At 39.8% G+C, this 24,741-nt stretch overlaps 1 protein-coding gene across 2 annotated transcripts in view; it reads right to left on the minus strand.

The window, feature by feature from the left end:
• Window positions 1–24,741, minus strand: part of LOC149185971 (two-component response regulator ORR21-like) — a 143,856-nt gene that overhangs the window by 81,442 nt on the left and 37,673 nt on the right. For both annotated transcript variants that reach the window (XR_016255680.1, XM_089410851.1), the window contains exons 2-4: window positions 14,968–15,120; window positions 14,419–14,820; window positions 13,938–14,014 (exon numbers count right to left, since the gene is read on the minus strand). Coding sequence is in view for 1 of the 2 variants with exons in the window: in XM_089410851.1 (XP_089266977.1) it covers window positions 13,938–14,014; window positions 14,419–14,820; window positions 14,968–15,120 (632 nt within the window). In the remaining variant the exon portion in view is untranslated. The remainder of the gene's footprint in view (window positions 1–13,937; window positions 14,015–14,418; window positions 14,821–14,967; window positions 15,121–24,741) is intronic.

Raw genomic sequence — 24,741 nt, forward strand, 5'->3', positions numbered from 1 at the left:
TCAATATTTTATAATTTTATCTTTTTTCTTATTTGTCATGGTGAGCTAGGGTTAGTGTTTTCCAAAAATTGCATTAAATGGCATAAACAACTTCAATGCAATATACCTAGGGTTAGGGTTTGCATCTATTAATTGAAAAAGGGAATGTTGACGTCTAGAGTTTCTAGGTTCTTTTGTGCATTTTCAGGAATTGAAAATTTACTTTAGCCCTTCTCTTGTTTACCTATTTAATAGCCTTTGATATTTATTGTCTATCATTAGTGATAGGCTATTTTATGGTTGTTGTCATAAATTTTGCATGTTGTAAGGTATCTTTACTCAAAACCCTAATTTATAATAGCAATTGTTTAATTAATGGAAGCACGTGCTTGGAATCTATTTGAGCATCTCCCAGAAATCTCAGTCCTTTAGACTTGGACATTGGTTCTTTGAACTCACTATCTTATTTTCACCCAGAGTCGTACCTTATTGAATATATTTCTTGGATGTCTAATTAACAGGTTCCTAAGAGGGTAATTAGCCAAGGATTACTTGGATTACTTAATCTCTTAGACCTGTCGGGGAAGCCTTCCTTGTCAAGATAAAATCCAACCACAAAACAGCGAGGGAACAGCCAATGAGGTGACAGCAGTGGTTGATCTCATTGGTTCCCTAAACCTAGATTGCCTAGTGACGATTTGCACTAGGTTGCTAGATTTCGCAGGAACAAGCATATCTAATGATAATTTTTGCAAGTGTTAAACAAAAGACAACACTAAGAATCTCCCTTGCCTGCCTTCAAAGTTCAAATACTGTGCTTAGTTGGTGTAGGTATATTTTTTTCTGAGGTTACTGCTACCTTCCCCCACTATATCTTATTCCCTTAACATTTGCTCCTTTATAAAAAGACATTCCTAAGTTTTTTTCTCTACTTAATCTGGAGTAGGAAATGTTGACCTAGGTTGTCATTGATGTCAATATGGCAATATTCTAGATACTAGATGATCCATGAAGGGGAAGTAGAACAACTCCATGAAGAGACAGGAGTAAGGCCATCAGGATAGCCAAGCCATAAGCAAGAGTCTGTTAACGAAGGAGCTAACAAAGGAGGCATATCAAAGCTATTTGCAGAATATCAGAGCAAGAGAGGCATATCGGAAAAGGCAGAAGCCATCAAAGTATGAAGGTATCATAGGAGGTCTTTGAAAGACATTGCCAAGCCAGACGAGGCAAAACAGAGCAACAAAGAGGAGCAAACAAAGTTATCGGAGCTACAGGAAGAGCCATATATATATATATGCCAAAGAAGAACATATCGGAGGAGCAAACAGAGCTATCAGAGGAGCAAAGAGCAGACAGAGCCATCGGAGGAGAAAACAGAGCTATCGGAGCTCAGGAGGAGTCTTATCGGGAGTAATACATGCCAAAGAGTCTTATCGGGAATAATGTATGCCAGCGAAAGAGGAGCAGAATACATATATGAGGAAGAGTTAAAGGAGCAGAGCATAAAGAAGAGCGAAAGAGTTAAAAGGAGCGGAGCTGTATATAATATATGTATATGCAAATACACTATCGGAGGCAAATCCTTAATTATATTGGAAAACACTATCGGAGCAGAGAAAGATATATATATATCGGCGTATAGAGGCGGGGTATATATATATATATATATATTGGTGATATGATAATCGACAGTTTAGTTATGTGCCACTACCCAAAACCCCCGATTGCGATATATATGTGCGGACCCGATGACATATATGTCCGAGTGTATAAACAGAGGAAGTCCGGGTAAGTGCTTCAAAGCGGGTTTAAGTGTATTTCATATATATCGTTATATTTGGGCTCTAAGCCTTGTCGCATTAACACTTGTGAATTGCAACATATATACATATATATATATATATAGATATATATATATATATATATATATATATATATATTATCTAACGAACCCGTTGCACATTATGAAACGTTTTATTGTATATCGCATCCGCTTATCGGGCCTCGCAAAGCGCCGATTGCAATAAAGCATGCGAACCCACTTAAACATTACAATATGACTTTATTGTATGTCGCATCCGCCATATCGCAAGAGCTTAAGGCCTTGCTGCTTCGAAAGCGTCGATTGCGATATATGTCGCAGACCCGATGGTACGATTGTAACACAGCTCATTACAATGTCACATCCAGCAGGGCCATCGGCCATCGGCGATGTTATTGGCTCAACCTATACATGACCGCGATAAGCTGCGACTGTCGATTGCGATTACACTGCGGACCCGATACAAGTATTAATGCGAGCGTAATAAATTTGAAGTCCACCCTTCGGAGTTTCGGTTGGATTTTCATAATTTTCCTGTATTTCAGTAATTGTATTGCGCGGGGTTTTTAGGCCAAAAGGCTTATGATAACGGTTCCGATAGTTCAGGAGGCCTGAACGAAAGCAGATTGCGATTGCGATTGGACGTGGCATGTCCGTTAAACAATAAAGTCTTGTATATGCCTTTTATCATTGAAAAAAAGGGGCTCTGTTACAGTTTGAACATGTAGCAGTTTTTCTCTGGGTATTTGGTCCTCGCCGTTAAATCAACGTGTCCCAAGAGAGTTGGTGAGCATGAAGAGACAGAGGAAGCTACAGCGACCGAAAAGCCAGGAAGCCAAAGGGTAAGCCAGCATAGAGGGAGCTGAAGCGAGCGTTGAGGAAGTCAAAGAGCCAACGAAAAGAGGAAACCGATAGTCAGAAGCATCAGGAATGTACAAAACAGGATAAACAGAGAACAAGGGGTGTTGAACGTTGTTGAAATAGGAGGAGGAAAGAGAGGCAGCTGGAGGGTCCAGCAGAACAGAAAAGCACCGAAGGACCAACAGGACAGGAGGGATTCGAAGGGGAGAAGTTGTCAGCAGAGAAGCGATGATGCTGAAGCATTCACTGTGACAGTAAGAACATATGCTTGAACAAAAAGCTGGTTCTTATGCAGAGCTTAGTGCAGCTAATGGTAGACTTACTAAAGCTGTGTGGAAACACATTATCAAAGGTCATGAAGGCTATTGGAGACTCTGTGTGGACAGTATGAAGAGTTGTAAAGACTTCTTCATAAGAAGACTAGTTGTCATTGATGTTGTAGCATGGAGACTACAGTGAAGCTATAAACAGATAGAACTCAGTAGAGAAGAGTTCTGAGACCAGAACATTACTATCAAACATGCCTTGACAAGATTGGGTTGGAACCCTTGGGGTTTGGTGCCTCAGAAGTAAGAAGGTTTGGAGTCCTTGGGGCTTGTTGTCGCACAGAGTGTCTAGGCACCGCGACAACGCTCAGAGTAAGGGCTATCACTCTTAAATCCTTACTCACTCCGTTTAGACTCTCTCCTAGACAAGTCAAGGGGGGTAGTCCCTAGGTGAATAAATGAGTATAGCCTGTGAAAAACAGACTATAGGAGATTTTAATGATGGATAACTTGATGAATCTAAATGATTAAATCAAATTGATAGAATAAATACCAAAGTAAACAAGACATGACCACAAGATAGAAACAATTTTAGACTAGTGCCTTCGATATTTGAATTAACCATCAATAAAACAAGCTATCCAGAACGATTTTCAATATGTGACAAGAAGTGACAATCATAAATATAAATGCCCAACACTGTATCACGCAAAATATTCCAAATTTAAAAATGATTACCGTTAATGACAAGATCTAGAACAGCCAATATGATTTATCGCGCCTTGACCATAGAAGAATCATGAGAAATGCATTTAATAACACTAAGGAACTTTAAATTTTAATTTTAATTATTCCTTAGGCAATAATGTTTAATGGTAACTAAAAAAATTTAAAATCTTTTAATTCAATGAAAAATGAAAAGGGCCTAAAAGAAAAAATTTAATGGGCCATAGGCCACATTTAAATTTTGTTAACGTTAAAGCACAAACCCTTTTTATTTTATTTTAAAATCCTTAATCACCAAAGTTTTAAAATTTTTACGATTTTTTAGATGTTTAGGATTTTAAATATTTTTTAGATTTTTTAATTTTAGAATTTAGAACTTTCTTAATGTTTTTAGACTTCTTAAAATTTCAAAAAAAAAAAAAGGATTTTTTAAAGTTTTTTTTTATTTTTTAATGTTTAGGGATTTTTATTTTAGAAATTTTTTTATTTTTTTAAGTTTTAGAATTTTTAAAAGTTTTTAGATTTTTTCATTTTTTTAATTTTTAGACTTTTTCATTAAATGACATGAGCTAGCCTAACTATATACAAACTAAATGAAAAGAAAATCAAATAAACTGAAAAGAAACCAAAATCGAAATATTAAAATAAAAAAGAAGACATGAGTCTAAAGATCTATATATATATATATATAGAATCAGACCTAACTAAAAAAAATGAAAATCGAAATTTTTAAATGATCTATCTAAACCCTAAACACTTGTGCTTTGCAGGTGTGGCGGCGAAAAGAGATCAGCTGAGCAGCGAAGGCGTGAAGAAGAAGGAGATGACAGGATGGAGGAAGGAGCAGGGATGAACTGACAGCGAGGGAGAACATGCTAAATGCAGATGCAGACAGGCAATACGCAGCTGGAGAAGGGACTGCGGGGTTGGAGCAAAACGCGAGGGAACAATATGGCAGTGTGCCGGATTATGGCCACGGGGTTTGCAGACAACGCAAAGGATTCAAAGTAACAAGGGAAGGGTTTGGAAGTGCGATGAATGGATTTGGAGCAGCGAGAGAGCAATGCGCAGAGAGTGAAGCCTGACGGGGTGAAGAATGGATGCGTGAGAGATGAGTTGCGGGTTAGGGAGTTATAGCAGCGTAGCTTAGTTGAGGTATGCGTGGAAGGGTTGATACCGCTGCGTGGGAGACAGATGACTGCGTGAAGAGGGCAAGGGAGAAGCGGATGGCTGCGATGACGCAGAGGACGCAAGCAGAAATGGGTGCGGATGGTAGAGGGAACTGTTCAGCAGTGAGGAGGAGCGTTTTGATGTGCGGTTTCTGAGTAGAGGGTACGTAGAGAGCAGAAGGGAAGATCTACGTGAGAGTTGGAGAAGCTCGGTTGCGATGAGGGTTTGTTGCAGGAATGGAAGAGTCGCGGACCTGGACAGAACCAAAAAATAGAGGGTTTCCTAAAAAAAAATTCAAAAAATTTACAGCAAACTCAGAAACCCCAAACAACAGACAGGTTTTCTGAGAGGGTTTTAAAAAAAAATTAAATTTGCACACTGAATCCCAAAAACCAGGGAACAAATCACAAAAACCCTTTTTAATTGAAATTTTGAATTCCCCTGCTGCGAAATTCCCAGATCTTACAAAAATTTTCAGATTTGAAGCTCTTAAAACCCTTAGACTGTAAAAATTAATTGAATAATCTTCCCGCAGTATTATGCTGATGGACCTCCAAAGATCCAAATCTTACCCTCCGAGGCCTAGATCTGGACTCTGCACAACCTTCAGCTTCAGATTATAGCTGCAATACAACCAAAAACACCCAAAAGATGTGCACAATGACCCAAAAAAACACTAAAACCCTGAAAACCAAAGTCAAAAAAACTAAAATTAATTACAAATCTATGTACATGAATCACAGATCTATCAGATCTAGGGAGTGTGAGTCCGAATCCGCTCCCAGATCTGATGATCTGTGACTCTCAAAAGCCAGATCTAACGATTCAGCACAGAAAAATTAAAAAATTTTGGATTTCTAGAGGAGGTACTCAGCTTGAAACCCTTCCTGCATCACCCATAAAAATATCTTATGATAAGCCCGGGATCAAATTTAAACTAGGCTCTTCAGAAAACATGGATCGGGAGTTGGTTGGTTCAGCCAAGAACTTCCCCAAACGCCCGATGATCTGATAATCAAGGATTTTCCTGCAAAACTCAATTCAGCCATCAATCATAGAGCAAGAGAATAATAATAAAATTCAAATCTAATAGAGATACCTGCTATTATATTCAAAACTTAAATTACCATTCAAACCCCAGCGACTGAGCAAGATACATGTACTCAGATCGCTCTTCAAAAAGCTATATCAATGGCCAAAAAAAATATATGCATGAAAATAATACATCTTACAGCATTTCCATGAAAAGTAACACCAACAGAAGTTAATCCCAAAGTCTTTCTTTATTGCTCATAAAAAAGATTACAAGAGAGAGCTTTTCGCTTAGTACACGATCAAGAGATCGGATGAATCTGACTGACAAAATGACCTCCTATTTAAAGATAAATCTTCCAATGGCTAGTTCGAATGATCCTTGTCAAAATGATCTCGACCGTTGATGAAGATCAAAATTTCTTTTAATCTCATCCGTCGAAATTTTAAATATTGAGGAAATTTTGAATTTTTCAATTAAATGTATTTTAATAAATTCAAAAATTAAAATTTTGCATTTATTTCCTCAAAACTTTGACTTTGACTTAACCCCAGGGACCTAAGACATAAAATTTAGCAAAATAATCAATTAACCTTAGTCCCTGGACCAGTGAAGATTTAATTTTTTAAAGGATCCACGAATTTTACCACAGGAAAATTTAAATTTACCTAGGACCTAGGACCTATGAGGGGATAAATTATTTTTCTAACCCTCAAGACATTTTACATCATGATTTTTTTACATTTTTTACATCTCAAGGGGGGAAATGCATTTGAACAAAACCCTCACAGACTACCTAGTTCTGCAACACAAATATAATCTAGCAGATCAAGCAATCTGTAATAAAATAACCTAGCCAAATAGTTAGGATTATTCCCAAATTAATTTTACATAGACTCGATCTAGCACACTAGGACTCCCCTAACATTCTAGTGACAAAATCCATTCCGACTTTGGGGTAAGGCTGAAGAAAAACTCTGCCGACCATGGGTCGATGAGACAAAAAACCTTCCGGAATGTGTATCATCACCAAAAAATTAGGTTTACCTAGGCAATTACATACACGACACGGATCTGCTAAGATTATTTACAATTTACACATGCAGAAAGGGTTTACAATATCGCATGATCAGGCTGATGATGATAGTCAAACGGCACGGACACGTTGATCAAGTGTTATACCTTTTGTTAAAAAAGGGGGGTGTACTGCTATGGGTCATTGACACGTAGTGGTCAACAGGGCTAATGCCTCAGAAGTAAAAAGGATTGGAGTCCTTGGGATTGGTGCCTCAGAAGTAAGAAGGATAGGTGTCATTGGGACTGGTGTCTCAAGAACTGGAAGGATTGAAGTCCTTGGGAGTTGGTGCTCCTAATTCCAAGATTGGTGCCTTGGCAAAATAGAGTTGGAGCTCTGGAGGTTGGAGCCTCACAAAAGTCCAAGTTGGTGCTTGGCAACTGATTGCAACCACTTATATATTGTATCTATTTTATTGCAAAGATTATATTAATAAAAGCATTTATTCTTGTTGTTCATCTTGTGTTCTGAATATAAATGTTTTAACTAGTAAAACAATAGTCGGAAAAAGAAATACTGATTCAACCCCCCCCTCAGTATTTCCAAAAAAAGAAATTCTGATTCACCCCCCCCCTCAGTGTTTCCAACAATTGGTATCAGAGCCAGTACCTTCATTCAAAGCCTAACAGCTTGAAGGTTGATCTTTAGAACACAAATGGCGAAGTCAAGGAAGAAAGTCTCCAATCCTCCCAAGGATGTGTCTCCCTCTACTACTAAGATAGAAGACAATCAATTTGAGGAGGCTCCAAGGTTCAATGGGAACTTTAATATATGGGAAGCAAGAATGAGGAATTTCTTACAGACTCAAGGCATTGAAATCTGGAAATCAGTGATTGATGATAGCAGGATGGATAGAGAATCCAAGGACTACAATGCAAAAGCAATGAAGGCAATCTTGAATGGACTACCTGATTCTATAAAGAACAATCTAGGAAAATATTCATCAGCAAAGGGTATATGGGACAAACTTCATGACCTTCACTCAAAAGGAACATTGACCATGACCATCAGTCAAAAAGATGATGGAAATCAAGAGGGAAATCCAAAGCCCATCATAGAAGATGAAGATGAGAATGATGACATCAAGGCTAAAGCAGACCTAGAAGATGAAGAGATTGAAAAAGATTTTGTAGAAGATCTCCTCACTCAACTTATGGCTGCCATGGAGGAGATTAATAGTTTGAAAAAGGAAAATGAGGAACTTAAGAAGATAGCACTAGTTGGTGACAAAGATCAAACAAGAGATACAGTTGACCTTGTCAAGCTTCAAGTACAAGAAAGGGATGAAGAGCTTGCTAAGCTTAAGAAGGAATTTCATCAAAGCAAAAGAAAGCATCATGAAGAAGTCATATCCATGACAAATCAATTGAATAAAGCAAAGAAACGGAAAGATACCTTGTCAAGTCAACTTGAACAAACTTGAAGAAGAGATTGGTCAGTACAAGGTAGAGGTCTCCTCTCTCAAATCTCAAATACAAGAAGCAAGGAAACAAGCACAAGGAGCTGAGAAGACAATGGAAGCATTGGAAATCATAAAATGACAGGTTGATGAAGCAGGAAAGGAAAGAAACACCATGATCTGTCAACTAAAAGCAAAGGACGAAGAAATCTTCAAAATGAAGTCAAATATCATCTCCCTCAAAATAGAAGCAGATGAAGCTACTTGTATCAAGGAAGAAACTGAGAAACAACTTGCTAAGAAGAATAATGAGTGTTAAAGATTGGAAGAAGAGATTGTCTTCCTCAAGAAAAAGGTTGAAGGGATGAACAAAATCTTGAAGAGCTCTCAAGCCTTGGACGACATGCTCAGCTATCACAAATGTCCATTTGATAAATCAAGTCTCGGATATGCAGGGGAATCCTCAACCAAGAATGATAATACTTCAAACAAAAGGGATGTGAAGAAGCCAGAAAGAAATGGTGATGCTCCCAGTTCCAGCAAAGGCAAGGAGAAACATCAAGGCTACAATGGAAGAAATCTTGCTCCAAGAAGAAATGTAGATGATGTCAAAGATGCGAGAGGCAATGGTTATCATCAAAGGATCTCAAGGCAGAAAGGCTTCAGAAGTACATCAAAGAAATCTCCATCTCCCAGGTACCAAAGTTCATTTTTTGGTTATTGTTATTCTTGTACAAACTTTGGTCACATGGCAAAAGATTGTAAAGCATGTCATAAAGATAGATGTTATGGTCCCCAACCATCTCATACAGATAGATATTATGGTCCCCAACAATCTCCAAAAAACAATTTTGTAGGAAGAAAATCATGAACTCTTATTCATGAACAATGTAGAATGCTTCAAGTGTCATAACATTGGTCATATGGCACGTGATTGTAACTTAACTTGGGCTCTTGCACAAGCTAGAACCATGCAAAAGGAGAAAGTTACACAAGTATGGAGAAGGAAGCAAATACAATCCAAAAGTCCCTTGAACTCTCCAGCCCACATCACATGTCACTGGCTTGAATTTTGACAATCTAAGCATTTGATGGAAAGACTCTGCGAAAAGAGATGATGCATACAGTTAGGGGGAGCTTGTGTTTCTTGATCATTATTTCAGAAGCTATTAGTGAAAGGGTCCCTATGAAATCCTTGTTGAACTATATTAACAATCATTCTTTGATAAAGATCATTTTTCAGGAGTACTCCATTGAAGAATATGACCCTGTAACCATTCTTTGGACTGTTGATTGAAGATGCGTTCCACTTAATCACTAAGTATTATTTGGAGCAACAGAGAAGGTCATCTAATGCTAGAGAAATAGGGCAAATAACTATGGTGTTGATATTACAGATGCTAAATGTCTTGACTCAGGGATTTAATGTGAGAACAGATAAATTATGGACACTGACAGAGGCAATCTTCAAACAAAAAGATACATCTGGAATGGAGTTTGAAGTAAGAGCAGCCGGCAACATATAACAAAACTGAAGCATTGCATGAAGATGCAAATCAGCAAATGTATTTAAAAGACAGTCACAGACTGGATATCTAAATCTGCTAGCAGAAATAACTTGCAGAAATATGTACAAGAACACAAGGAAAAGATGGCTCATAGAATGGAGAATGTTGTGCAATCAAATATAACTTATGCTAACACTGGTCACTTAGAAATTACAACAACAATCCTTAATATGACATCGTATCTGTGGGTTTGTAACAGTGGCAACAGTTTTCGGGTGGACTCAAGGCTGTAAGTGGTATTTAGGGCTGATCACCCGATACCATTCATCCACTGACAGAGAAGGAGAGAGGAAACCGCCTTATCGGGCGGGCAATCCTCGTGCATATAGCTCACCCGATATTGTTGTCGAGCGTTGGATCAAATATGGTTTTGATCTATGGTGCAGGATCACCAAGCAGCTTTGTTGGTCGACTGTAATATCAATCGTCGGATGGGATGGTAGGATCTACGGTGGAAGATTGATCTGGAAAAAGGTAAGCATCGATAAACGCACCAAGGCTATGGAAAAGCGGAAAATGCAAGTTCCCGTGTGTTTGGGTATCTTTCCATTATACGAGGGTTATAATAGAATTAAAGGGAAAACTGCTAGACGCAATATAGCATTAAGCTATATAGCAACAGGCACAACCCCTCACCATTTCATCCAAATGAAATGATGTTGAACACTGGATGGCAATGACTTAAGGAGAAGCACAGAAACACAAAGGAACTCGGTTCTGAAGAAAGATAACAAGAAAGACAATTTTAGTGGCATTTTCTCTTGATTCGGACTATGAAGGCCTCTCAATTCTGATTGTGGAGACAACAATATGGATTGAAGCATAAAATCCTGCACTTGGGCACTTGGTGTATGGCTATTTGCAATCTGATTGAAAGCATTGAAGTAGAGCATCTTTAAGCATTGAAGTCATGATAAAGTAGTTCTGAGACATGAAGAGAGAATAATGTGCTAATTGATGATAAAGCATCAATCCTTCTATCTTGAGTAAAAAGAAGGGCACTATGATAGGGGGAGTCACAGACCCATGAAGAACAGAAGCAGTTTGATAGGGAGAGTCCCAGAGCACTCCTTTGCCATTGATGTCAAAGGGGGAGAGAAGAAGAATATTGCCATCAATAACAAAGTGGGAGATTGTTGACCTAGGTTGTCATTGATGTCAATATAGCAATATTCTAGATACTAGATGATCCATGAAGGGGAAGCAGAACAGCTCCACGAAGAGATAGGAGCAAGGCCATTAGGATAGCCAAGCCATAAGCAAGAGTCTGTTAACGGAGAAGCTAACAAAGGAGGCATATCAAAGCTATTTGCAAAATATCAGCGCAAGAGAGGCATGTTGCAGAATATAAGAGCAAGAGAGGCATATAGAAAAGGCAGAAGCCATCAAAGTATGAAGGTATCGAAGGAGGTCTTTGAAAGACATTGCCAAGCCAGAGGAGGCAAAACAGAGCAATAGAGAGGAGTAAACAGAGCTATCGGAGCTACAGGAGGAGCTATATATATATATATGCCAAAGAAGAACATATCGGAGGAGAAAACAGAGCAAACAGAGCTATCAAAGGAGCAAAGCGCAGACAGAGCCATCGAAAGAGAAAACAGAGCTATCAGAGCTCAGGAGGAGTCTTATCAGGAGTAATACATGCCAAAGAGTCTTATCGGGAATAATGTATGCCAGCCAAAGAGGAGCAGAATACATATATGCGGAAGAGTTAAAGGAGCGGAGCATAAAGAAGAGCGAAAGAGTTAAAAGGAGCAGCGCTGTATATAATATATGTATATGCAAATGCACTATCGGAGGCACAAACACACATATGTAGGCTATATACACTATCAGAGGCAAAGCCTTAGTTATATTGGAATACACTATCGAAGCAGAGAAAGATATATATATCGGCGAATAGAGGCGGGGTATATATATATATATATATATATATATATATATATATATCAGCGATATGATAATCAACAGTTCGATTATGTGCCACTACCCAAAACCCCCCATTGCGATCTATATGTGCAGACCCGACGACATATATGTCTGAGTGTATAAACAGGTGAAGTCCGGGTAAGTGCTTCAAAGCAGGTTTAAGTGTATTTCATATATATCGTTATATTTGGGCTCTAAGCCTTGCCGCATTAACACTTGCGAATTGCAACATATATATATAACGGACCAACTGCACATTATGAAACGTTTTATTGTATATCGCATCCACCTATCGGACCTCACAAAACGCCGATTGTGATAAAGCATGCGGACCCACTTAAACATTACAATATGACTTTATTGTATGTCGCATCCGTCATATTGCAAGAGCTTAAGGCCTTGCCGCTTCGAAAGCGGAGATTGCGATAAATGCCGCGGACTCGATGGTCTGATTGTAACATAGCTCAATACAATGTCGCGTCCAGCAGGGCCATTGGCCATCAGCGATGTTATGGGCTCAACCTATACAAGACCGCGATAAGCTGCGATTGCCAATTGCAATTACACTACGGACCCGATACAGGTATTAATGTGGGCATAATAAATTTGAAGTTCGCCCTTTAGAGTTTCGGTCGGGTTTTCATAATTTTCCTGTGCATTTTAGTAATTGGATTGCGCGAGGTTTTTAGGCCAAAAGGCTTATGATAATGGTTCCGATAGTTCAAGAGGCCTGAACGAAAGCCGATTGCGATTGCGATTGGGACGTGGCATGTCCATTAAACAATAAAGTCCTGTATATGCCTTTTATCATTGAAAAAAAGGGGCTCTGTTACAGTTTGAACATGCAGCAGTTTTTCTCTGGGTATTTGGTCCTCGCCGTTAAATCAACGTGTCCCGGGAGTGTTGGTGAGCACGAAGAGACAGAGGAAGCTACAGCAATCGAAAAGCCAGGAAGCGAAAGGGTAAACCAGCGCAGAGGGAGCTGAAGCAAGCGTTGAGGAAGCCAAAGAGCCAGCGGGAAGAGGAAACCGATAGTCAGAAGCATCAGGAATGTACAAAACAAAAAAAACAGAGAACAAGGGGTGTTGAACGTTGTTGAAATAGTAGGAGGAAAGAGAGGCAGCTGGAGGGTCCAGCAGAACAGAAAAGGGCTGAAGGACCAACAGGACAGGAGGGATTCGAAGGGGAGAAGTTGTCAGCAAAGAAGCAGTCATGCTGAAGCATTCACTATGACAGTAAGAACATATGCTTGAACAGAAAGTTGGTTCTTATGCAAAGCTTAGTGCAGCTAATGGTAGACTCACTAAAACTGTGTGGAGACATTATCAGAGGTCATGAAGGCTATTGGAGACTCTGTGTGGACAGTATGAAGAGTTGTAAAAACTTCTTCATAAGAAGACTGGTTGTCATTGACGTTGTAGCATGGAGACTACAATGAAGCTATAAGCAGACAGAACTCAGTAGAAAAAAGTTCTGAGAGCAGAACATTACTATCAAACATGCCATGACAAGATTGGGTTGGAACCCTTGGGGTGTGCCTCAGAAGTAAGAAGGTTTGGAGTCCTTGGGGCTGAAGCCTCAAAAGTAAGAAGGATTGGAGTCCTTGGGATTGGTGCCTCAGAAGTAGGAAGGATAGGTGTCCTTGGGACTGGTGTCTCAGGAACTGGAAGGATTGAAGTCCTTGGGAGTTGGTGCTCCTAAGTCCAAGATTGGTGCCTTGGCGAAATAGAGTTGGAGCTCTGGAGGTTGGAGCCTCACAAAAGTCCAAGTTGGTGCTTGGCAACTGATTGCAACCACTTATATATTGTATCTATTTTACTGCAAAGATTATATTAATAAAAGCATTTATTCTTGTTGTTCATCTTGTGTTCTGAATATAAATGTTTTAACTGGTAAAACAATAGTCGGAAAAAGAAATACTGATTCACCCCCCCCCCTCTCAGTGTTTCCAATAGGAAACACTAGTGAAGCCAAACATTCAGGTATGCCAACATAAAATAAGTTATAACAGCATATTCTATCATTAAAAACAATAAAACTTCCAATTGATTAACCTGACACATAAGTGACACAAGAAATAAACTAAACATCCATCTAAATTGATACCTGAAGGTGGCTTGCAACATTCTCCCTTGTAAGGCCATGAACATTCATCATCTCAAGTATCCTCTTTGGAACAGCCTCTGCATCCATGCTAATTATTATGTTTATACCCTATGAAAAATTCATGTGAAAAATATTCACAATTTTCATATATCACTGCAAATATGATTGAAAAAGGTTCATTATTTCGCTATGAAAATTTGACAGTGCTATTACTCCATTAGACATGAAAAGATGAATTTTCATATACAAAAATTATCAATATTGACAATTTCCTGAAGGATTTTAGTTTTATTTTCTATTGACAACGCAAGTTTTCTCCAACCAGTTCAAACTGACATAAGATCATGTTAATAAAACATGGTTGGGAAAATAATATTCATGTCATTAAAGGTAAACAAATTTAACTGTGCAGATTTATTTTGTTTTTTTCTTTTGAGGTTTTGGGACTCAAGAAAAAATGAATAAACACAGGCATCCTTACTATCAATTCCAAGCTGATTTACAGAGTTAACAAATTGTTGATGAAGCTCCACAGACCAGACTACTCGTGGTTTCTTCAAAGACATAGGATCATCATTCTCCTGCTCAAAATCATCATCCTCTTCCTTTGTTTCCTTCCTTCTTTTTGATGTTTTTGAATTAGACTCTGTCCCTTCATTGACTGAGGAAGCATACTCAATATCATCTGAACCCTTCTTATTCTTGTCACTATCTTCAGCACTACCTGAGTACTCCAATTCTCTTCCCAAATTCCTTTTTTTTCTGATTACATGCTGCCATATGTTCTTGAGCTCTTCAATTCGTATAGGCTTGAGGAGGTAGTCGCATGCCCCATGTTTGATTCCTTTCATTACTACACTGGTTTCTCCATCTGCTGACATCACTGCACGTCACACATCAAAAGCTTCCAATGAGATGATGAACATCCACAGACCCTAGCTATGTGAAAACAGAATTATACTAAAATAAGGCTCTTTCTTGTATTTTGAATCCATAAATAAAATGAGAATATCTGGCATGGAAAATTTACTGATAACAGGAAGATCCATCTCCAACCCTACGTGTTCAAGGAGCTTGAACCCATCCATGTCAGGCATATAAACATCACTTATGACCAAGTCAAAGCTACCCTTTCTCTCTCGGAGCATTGATAATGCAACAGTTGCATGGGAACATGTTGTAACTACATAGCATAAACAGTGAATGATTTAGAACAACGTCCATTGATAGAAATATCAAAAAGTTCACATCAATACAAAAGTGCCACTATTTCCACCACCACCAGCAAAGACAACAACCAAATTTCAAACTGAAAGCAGTGTTTAGCAAACTTCAACTGCAAATAACCTACTTCTGAAATGTTTAATATGCAAAACTCTAAAATTACACCTGAATGCTTCAACAGAACACTTATACTGTCAACTGTAATAGTAAATATTTCATTACATGAAACTGTTCAAAGCAATGAAATAATTAACAATAAAAATCATTTCAGTCACTGCAAACTAGGTTCTTCCAGTTTAATTAACAATGATACATTACATATGTGTTTCCTTCTTAAAAACCAAACAGGAAGGACAAAGCCAGGTCAAACCTTGACCACAGAGAACTTGAGGCTAAAACAACAATTAGAAGAACACATGACTGAAGAACATTTTTAAAATGACAATACCCCTGAGAGCAAAGTAATTCGTTATGAACATTAAGATAAGATCAAACCAACAAAGTTAGAAATTGGTAGAGGAACCCATAAAGTTGAATGGGAAAAAAGAAGTTTAGACTGTAATGAGCAAATGAGTGTTAACTAAATGGCACATCAGGTAGTTGCACAAAATATGTGCACACTAGATGCAGAAATAAGCCCTAATCTATGATCAAATATATGATTATTCAAGGCCAAAAATAGACTTTTCAAAAGAGCTAAATATATATTGAAGGCTGGGACAAGGATTTCCTCGAGCAAGGAACTAAACACTGACCCACACTTTGATGTTAATCAAAATATAATGAATTCATATCTCAAGCATGAGTTGAATTTAGTCATTGCAGCTGAAGAGCATCTCAAGTCTAAAGATACAAGGTAAATTCTAATCTCACTTCTCATGCATACTTTCCTTTCTTATGGAAGACTTATTTTGCAAAAATAAATTCAAGAATTCTACAATTGCTGATTTTGTAGAAAACTTTGGAGCTCCTGCACTTACGCAGGCCATTCTCCTCTCTCTTTCCCCACCTGTCCATCCCCATCTATAGCAAACATTGGGGAACCCTTCATGTCCCAGCCTTAATGAGCAACAAACCACCTCAACGGGTAAAACTTGTTGAAGAATGTAACTAGTGTCGGTCTTCATAATTGTATTTGTCAAAAGAAATTTTATTATTAAAGAAAATGACTTATTAAAGCATGGGTTTCATGCTTGGGTGAATGATTTCTAGGTCAAAGACTCCATTGAAGGTTTCTAGGTTTTGTCTTGAGTTAATAGAGTCATTGTCATTTTTATTAGACCCTTCTTGGGCTTTTGTATCAAATAAAAAGAATTGTTTTTGAGTCAAAAAGGCCATTTGTCACCTCCACACCAAGTCGGCCCTGTCCTCATAAAGTCGGCCTGGATTAGGGCTATTTGACCCAACAGAAAGGCTATATATAGAGAGGGAACTCGACCTATTTGAATGTAATATTCCTAACGGAAATATTAAGTGAATAACATAAACATGCACTATAACAACAACTAGGAAATTCAACACATACACAGGAAATCAAAACACAAGAGGAAATGCACCAAAACTTTGAGCCATTTTATTTATTTTGAGCAAAATGGAGTACAATGAGTATGGAAATAGGAACCTGGGCTTGCTACAGCAAGCTAGGCGAAACCTAGGTTGGAATTGTGATGCCCAAGTACTGGAATGACTCCACCAAAAACCTCTGCGCTGACCCAGTAAATTACTATCACTGTTGTTGTAGGTGAACTGAGATTTCGGCCCTCAAATCTACTCCAAAAATTCTGCAAAATTAAATGTAGGCTCTCCACACTAGCTCCAACAAAACCCAGAATTATCTCACGGACCAAGTGGTGGAAATAGTCCCAGGATAAAAAGAGCCCTACTCTAACAATTTATGTTGCTAACTATTGAATGGAACTAGAAATTTTGCCCTCAAAAGTGCTCAAAAAATTCTGCAAAATTACTCCTAGTCTCCTCTCACCAAACCCACTAAAACCCAGAAAGGGTTTGGGTAGAATCCAACGACCCCCGATGACCCCCAATAAGTGTGAATTACCCAATTTGGCCAGAAAACGCCCCACATAATGGAACTATGTGGGATGCCCAAAATATGACACTAAAAGCCTCCCAAAGTCCAGCAAAGTTCCCCTATGATAAATGCCTGATTTCTCCAACCCAAATTTCCTCGAAAAGAAGCCACCTCTGGCTCCTGCGCAGACTTGAACCAGTGAGCTCTACGCACAATCAAAATGAGGAGAAATTCATCCCAAATTCTGACCTCACTCGCTGCCCTGCAAAATGCTCCAAATCTCTAGCCTTAACTATGAAGAATGTCTCAGCAAAATCCTGGAGTCTCCAACCAATTGCAACTGCTCCAATTGATATGCCATGAACTCCTTCCCTGATCCGAACTTATGAAAGAACGCAACATAATACAGTAAACATAAACACACAGATGCAGCAGAAATAAAACTTCATTTTATTAATATCAAATAACTGAAATATGCTTACATACAGAACGGAAATAAAGTAGCTCGGGTGATGGTAGCTTATCTTTGAGAAGAGATCTGGTGGCTACATGTCTTTGAACTGTGTTACAATGAGGCTCGAAGGCCTATTTATTGTTGAGAAACAACGAAAAACCCTAAACATCCAAAAACCTAACCCTAGGAGATGAGGCACCAAAACTGTGGGCCCCGTTGGGGTAAGTTGGTACATCAACTTTCCAACGTCGTAGCTTTGGCATACGATCTCTGTTTGACGGGCACGATACCTCGTTAGAAAGATCTATCTGAGGACTACAGCTTTCCATTGTAAACATTAGTTGAAGACTAACGTTTGCCCGTTTTCCACAAAAATGTCGTTTAGGGCCTCAAAACAGCTCTGAAAGTTCAAAACCAAAAAACTGCCAAAAATAGTAAATTGTGCTACAATTAAGGAAATTGAAAAATTGAAAGAAACAATAGTTGGGGTCCAAAAGGAATAGACAGGTGACCACCAATATCCACTTGGATCATCCCTCCCCCCTTAGTAAGCAATGGTCCCATTGCGTTGAGTGCCTCCATGAGATGGGGAAACTTCTGCTGAACTTGGTCCCTGGTGAGCCACTTGCCTTGGTGCAGGAGTTGGCCAGCTTTGACAACCCGATACAGTTGGATCTTCTGTTGGCAAGTGTCCTTGATCTATATGTCCATGATCCTATCAGTTGTGGCCTATTCGATGCAACTTGGGTTGAGCTTCATTGGTGTCAACTGCTCAACAATGTTTGATGTGTCCAACAATCGGGGAAAGTATGGCCGCAACCTGTCCACATTGAATACTGGGTGCAGGCTAAGGAATGATGGAATGTTGAGCTCGAAAGCATTGTCTCTTACAACCTTAGTAATGGTGTAATGCCCATATTCGAGCGGGCAAAGCTTGCGGTAAGCCCCAGCGAGGCTCTCCTTTTGCAAATGTAACCAAACTTTGTCACCCACCTGTAACTTGTGTGGCACCCGATGCTGGTCATGACGTTGTTTGTACTTAGCATTTGCTTTGTCTAATATGTCATGGACCTGCTGGCAGATGTGCTGAATGCGCTCAATGAAGTTTTAGCTCTGTCAGCTTCAGACTGGACATGAGTTGAATCTGCCTGAGTAGCAGCAAGTGGTATGGCAACATAAATGGGACATAGTGGTTGGAATCTCGGTCCCACCTGAAAGAGGTTGTGGCCAATTGAGTTGTGCAGAGCTCTGTTGTAGTTGTGTTGTACATAGGGGAGGCTTTCGTCTCATGTGCGTGGATGCTTCGAGTTGTACATGCGGAGGATATGCACAGTCATCCTATTGACCAGAGGCTTGACCAGAATGCACTTAGGAACCTGTTGTCCAAATCTGAGATGATGAATTGTGGGATCCCAAAGTGTACCCACACTCATTCAAAGACGAGTTTGGCAGTGGCTTCTGCTGTGATACTCTTCTTGCAAGCCGCCAAAATGGCCATATTGGAGAATCTATCGATGAGCACGAAAACACAGTCATTGCCATGCTTGGTAGAAGGAAGGCCCAACATGTAATCCATGGAGATGGATTCTCAGGGTCCGCTAGGAGTAGGCAAAGAAGTATACAGGCCTTACTTCTTGATTGTAGGTTCGGAAATGGCGAAGGCAGTGCAAGATCTTATGTACTTCCCAACATCATGTCGAAGGTTTGGCCAATAAAAATATTTTTGCAACACTGCCACTGTCTTTTCTATCCCAAGATGTCCAGTGACTCCACTGTAGTGCGCCTCCCAAATCATCTTAGCATGGTCGCTTGAAGGAACATAGAGATGTCCCAGGTGGCATAATAGCGCGTCCTGGAGGTGAAAGTTTGGAACTTACGTACCTTCTAGGAGCATCTGATATGTGGTGTCGAATTCTGGATCACTCTTATAAAGATGTGATCATTCCAAAGTCTCGTGTCCACAAGAGTCAAGCACAGTGGTCAATGCCATGACCGGCAATTGGCTGAGGCAATCTACAACATTATTGGTGCTTCCCTTCTTGTACTTAATGTTCAAATGGAATTGTTGCAGGTATGTGGACCATTTCTGATGGCAATTGTTCTACAACTTTCCTTGCGTTTGTATCAACTGCAAGGGTCAGTGGTTTGTGTGGATGATCGTTTCCTTCCCCATAATGTAATGCTTTTGTCGACAGGCTTGCACAATGGAATACATCTCTTTGTCATAGGTGGGATACTTCTGAACTGTCTAAAAGTGTCTCACTGTTATATGCCACAAGATGCCCCTACTGAGTAAGAACTGTACCAATAGCATAGTCGGGCGCATCAGTCTCAATCTCAAATGGTTGTTGCAAGTCTGGTAATGTGAATACTGGTGCAAAGCAGAGGCAATGTTTCAACTCGGCAAACACCTTCTGTTGGGATTCAGAAGGAAAAAACTTTGTTTTCGCTCCACCCTTGGTGACATGACTCAAAGGCCAAGTGATATGAGAGAACCCTAACACGAAACTCCGATAAAAATTTGCAAGGCCCAAAAAGTTGCGAAGCTCTGTTAGAGTGGTCGGGGTTGACCAATCTCGAATGACTTGGATCTTAGTTGGATCCACATGCACGCCTCGCTCATCTATTATGTAACCCAGATATTGGCCTTGGCTCGTGCCGAAGGTACATTTCTCCAAGTTGGCACACAGTTTGTGCTGCCGTGGGGTTTGAAGGAGCTGTCGAATGTGTTGCAAGTGTTCTTCCCAACTTTTGCTGAAGATGAGGATGTCGTCCAGATAAACAACCATGAATGAGTTGGTGAAGGGCCACAAGATGTCATCCATTAGCCTCATAAAAATAACAAGGGCATTTGTCAACCCGAAGGGCATAACCAACCATTCAAAAAGGCCTTCCTTGGATTTCAAGACGGTCTTCCATACAACTGTGGGCTCTATTGAAACCCGGTGATAGCCAGACTTCAGATCGATCTTGCTGAAATATTTGGCCCCCTTGAGTTGGTCCAAAATCCGTGGAATTGGATACATGTTCTTGACAGTGATTTTGTTTAGTGCCCGATAATTAATGCAGAGCCTCCAGGTCTCATCATTCTTTTGTACAAGTTCAATCGGGCTCCTACAAGGCGAGGAACTTGGTCGGATGTGCCCTTTTCACAGCAACTCCTGGATTTGTTGCTTGATCTCTTCATTTTCCATAATGGAGCGACGATATATCGGCTCGTTGGGTAGAGGTGCTCCGAGAGTCAGATTGATCGAATGCTTGACCTAACAGTGCAAGGGTAACGCTGTGGGAGAGAAGAAGATGTCCTTGTATTCTTCCACGACCTTATCCACCTGTTTCTGCTACGTGGAGGAACCCTTCCCGGGGGCCATGGATGTGGCCACAATCTTCCCTTTACCTTGAGAGAAAATCAAAAAGAAAATAAATTTCCCGATCTAGGAGATGACCTTACTGCATTGCTTAATAGAGATCAAAGAGATGGCGGTAGGCGAGGCTACCTCTGGTATCCTATATAACTTATAGCCCAAAGAAATAATAACAGTGTGAGGCCTCGACTCATACACAGCATGACGCTTCCACAAGTATGGTTGGCCTAATAATACATCACAAACTTCAAGAGGAGCAACATACACAATACCTCATCTGTGAAAGGCTTGATGTTGTAGGGAAGGTGGCACCGTTGGCTGACGCGGAGATCTCGTCCTTGGTGAAGCCACCGGATGGTGTACAATTGTGGGTGTAGTGTGGCCGATAGGCCCAACTGCTTCACAACCTCTGCCGAAATGAGGTTCTTTTGTCTCCTGTTGTTGACAATGAATTGCAAGGCGAACCCTTCACCCACATTCATGAGTGGAAGAGACACTCCCCCTCCTCTGAATCTTCGGGCTCAATCTTCTAGATCTTGGTGGTGGCAATAGTAGCGTTGAGCTCTGCATCAATAATCTGCTTCCCTTTGTCATTCCACTTGTCGGGCTCTGACTCAGAGTAGGAACATGCATCTGACTTTGAAGCCTTCAGCTCGGCCACCAGTGACTACTTGGCTCGAGACTCACTTGTGTTGTGAGTGGGGCTCTTACGGAACTCACACAACTTTCCTGTGTCCTTTGTCTTCGTGGTATTGTTCTTTGCTTGTGGCTTCGACGAGTTGTCCTGGGTCACCACGCCTTGGCTTTGTCCTTTGTTCTGCGGTTCGAGGGCATCTTTCCCTTACAGCGTATCAATAGGCGGCGCCAAGCGAGGAGATGTCCAATAACTCTATCTCGTCCTGGATGTATTTGTGTAAACAATCACGGTACTTGAGTACGAGACGCCGCTCAGAATCCTTGATACCCAACTTCGTGCAAAGGGTATGAAAAATATTTGTGAACTTCGCACGTCTTGGTCCCTTCCCTGCAGTAGTGTTGTCCTCTTTACGTACTTATCTTCATAGCTCCCAACAGGGCAATACTTCTCCTAGATGGTGTCTCAAAAAGAGTTCCAAGTGGGTGCGTTGAAAACAGTGGAGGTTCCCTCTCGTCCTTCTTCTCACAGTAGGTTTCCCACCAGTCCTTGACGTGGGGGGCGGCTTTGAGTAGTGCAAAAGTAATATTTTCCCTATTAGAAAAATCATGAACCAAAAAATAACCTTCCAACAAATTTAACCATCTATCTACAACCTCTGCTTCTACATGGCCTTCAAATATGGGAATGTCAAAGTTGACTTGTACCTTTAAGGGAGTGGCGCCTCTAGAGTGGTTGTCGAATGAAGATGCGTCGCATGTGTGTTAGTTTTTGTAGCATTGGATGTATTCTAGCCACGAAATTTGGTGGAGAGGCTAGAATACATGAGATCTCCAAAACCCATAAAACTTTTCCGAAAATTCCGCCTAGAAGTGTCTCAATTAGATTATTAACCAACTTTTTAAATATTTCCTAAGTCTAAACTTAGGGAATATGGTTAATTAATCAATATTAATTGAGATAAGGTGAGAATCATCTGAAACTCACACAAATTGATCCAGAGATGATCCTAGCCATTAATTAAGTTTTAATCTTGGTTGTTGGTGCTCCAACAATGGATTATAAAAAGAGATCGATGTGGTGATGGAGAAGACACTTGAGCAATTCGATTTCCTTAGTAGATTGAAGCAGCAATCATTTCTCGGAGAGAAAGCCAGATATTGAAGCAGTGGGTGAGGGAAGGGACAGTGATTCGGAGGAACTGTTTCCAAATCCGAAGAGGCATCAACAAGAGCGCCGAAGTTTCCCAGTGAGGCAGTGCAGAGGACTGCACAGTTGCTTTACAGAGGACAGTTCAATTTGCCGAGGAGAAAATTTGTTCTCAGTTCCAGTGGTCAAGCAGAGGTTCCAAAGGGCCGGAGAGACGATTCCTCAGCAAAAGAAGGCAGAACGGCTTCATCAGAGACCAGTCAAAGGCTTGACGTAATAGAGACTGCGCAGTGCAACACAGAGGCTTCAGGAGGCCGAGTTCTCTGTAGGCAGGTTGTGTCGGGATTGCTGGTGGAGGAAGGGTAATTCCCTTCAATAATTTTGCCCATATTTTCTTGTTGTGGATTGCCAATTTCAAGCATCCAAATTGTACTCAGAATTTCACTACTAGATAATAATAAAAACCCTCACTGTTGCATTGATTTTCCCAAGTTGGTTTTTTCGAGGACATTTGTCCAAAAATAATTGTCTTATATTTTATGTGTGCTAGCATTTCCAAGTTTTCAGCGCATTATTTTTCCGCAATATCTTATTTGTGAAGGTTGCAGTGTGTTTATTTTGATATTTATCATAGCAGATAAATCGTTAAATTAATTAATTAGGAGAAACAATATTGAAGGATCTAGGCAAAGTTATCCATCATCGCGTTACTTTGCCGCTCAAGGGTTTCTTCAAGCAATATTTTGAAGGGATCTCCTACTCCCTCGTCTTTCTTTTCTTCTACCATGGGAGGTCATCGGGATTTGTGAGGTTGGTCTTGCGAAGGTTCAACCAATTCGAGCCCTAACTCCTTACACCCTGACCTCCTTGGGGACATGCAAAGATAAACAGAGAAAGAGCAGGCTGCTCTGATACCACTGATCCAGACTTATGCAAGAATGCAACAAAATACAGATATAAACATAAACACAGATTTGCAACAAAAATAAAACTTCATTTCATTAATATCAAAGAACTGAAATATGCTTACATACAGAATGGAAATAAACTTGCACGGGCAATGGTAGCTTATCTGTGAGAAGAGATGTGGTGGCTACATGCCTCTGAATTGTGTTACAATGAGTCTCGAAGGCTTATTTATTGTTGGAAAACAATGGAAAACCCTAAACATCCAAAAACCTAACCCTATGAGATGAAGCACCAAAATTGTGGGCCCTGTTGGGGTAAGTTGGTACATCAACTTCCAGGAGTCGTAACTTTGGCATACGATCTCCGTTTGACATGCACAATACCTCATTAGAAAGATTTATCCGAGGACTACAGCTTTCGACTGCAAACAAAGGTCAAAGACTTATGTTTGCTTGTTTTCCAAAAAATGTAGTTTAAGGCCTTAAAACAGCTCCAGAAGTTCAAGACCCGAAAAACTGCCAAAAATAGTAAATTGTGCTACAATTAAGGAAACTGAAAAATTGAAAGAAACAATGGTGGAGGTCCAAGTGGAATAGGCGTGTGGCAACCAATATCCACCTAGATCATTCTGTGCCCGGGTAATCAATGTTCCACCAAGTCTCCGGGACGGGGAGACGCGGGTGCGGGGAGACGCACAAAGGGGACGTGTGGGAGAACCCTGAAATTTTAGGGAAATTTAGGGGAGACAGGGAGACGTCGAGGTATATATAATATAATTTTTAATTATATATATTATAAATTTATATATATGTATATAATTTTGAAATTTTCATGTTCATATTCATTGTTCAATAATGCTAATTCATCAAGATTCAATACCATAAGATTCAATAATAAAATTCAATATGAAATTCAAATATTTAAATACAATGTACATTGATCCATATCAATTATCATTCATCAATCATCATTCTATAATTTACATTGAAAACCAAAATAATAACTGAAACTAACATATATTCCAAACAGTTGTTTCTATA

This window comes from Pinus tabuliformis, chromosome 3_1 (assembly GCF_031772625.1).
Source record: "Pinus tabuliformis cultivar Carrire ecotype Pingquan chromosome 3_1, CPIR1, whole genome shotgun sequence".
Lineage (NCBI taxonomy): Eukaryota > Viridiplantae > Streptophyta > Pinopsida > Pinales > Pinaceae > Pinus > Pinus tabuliformis.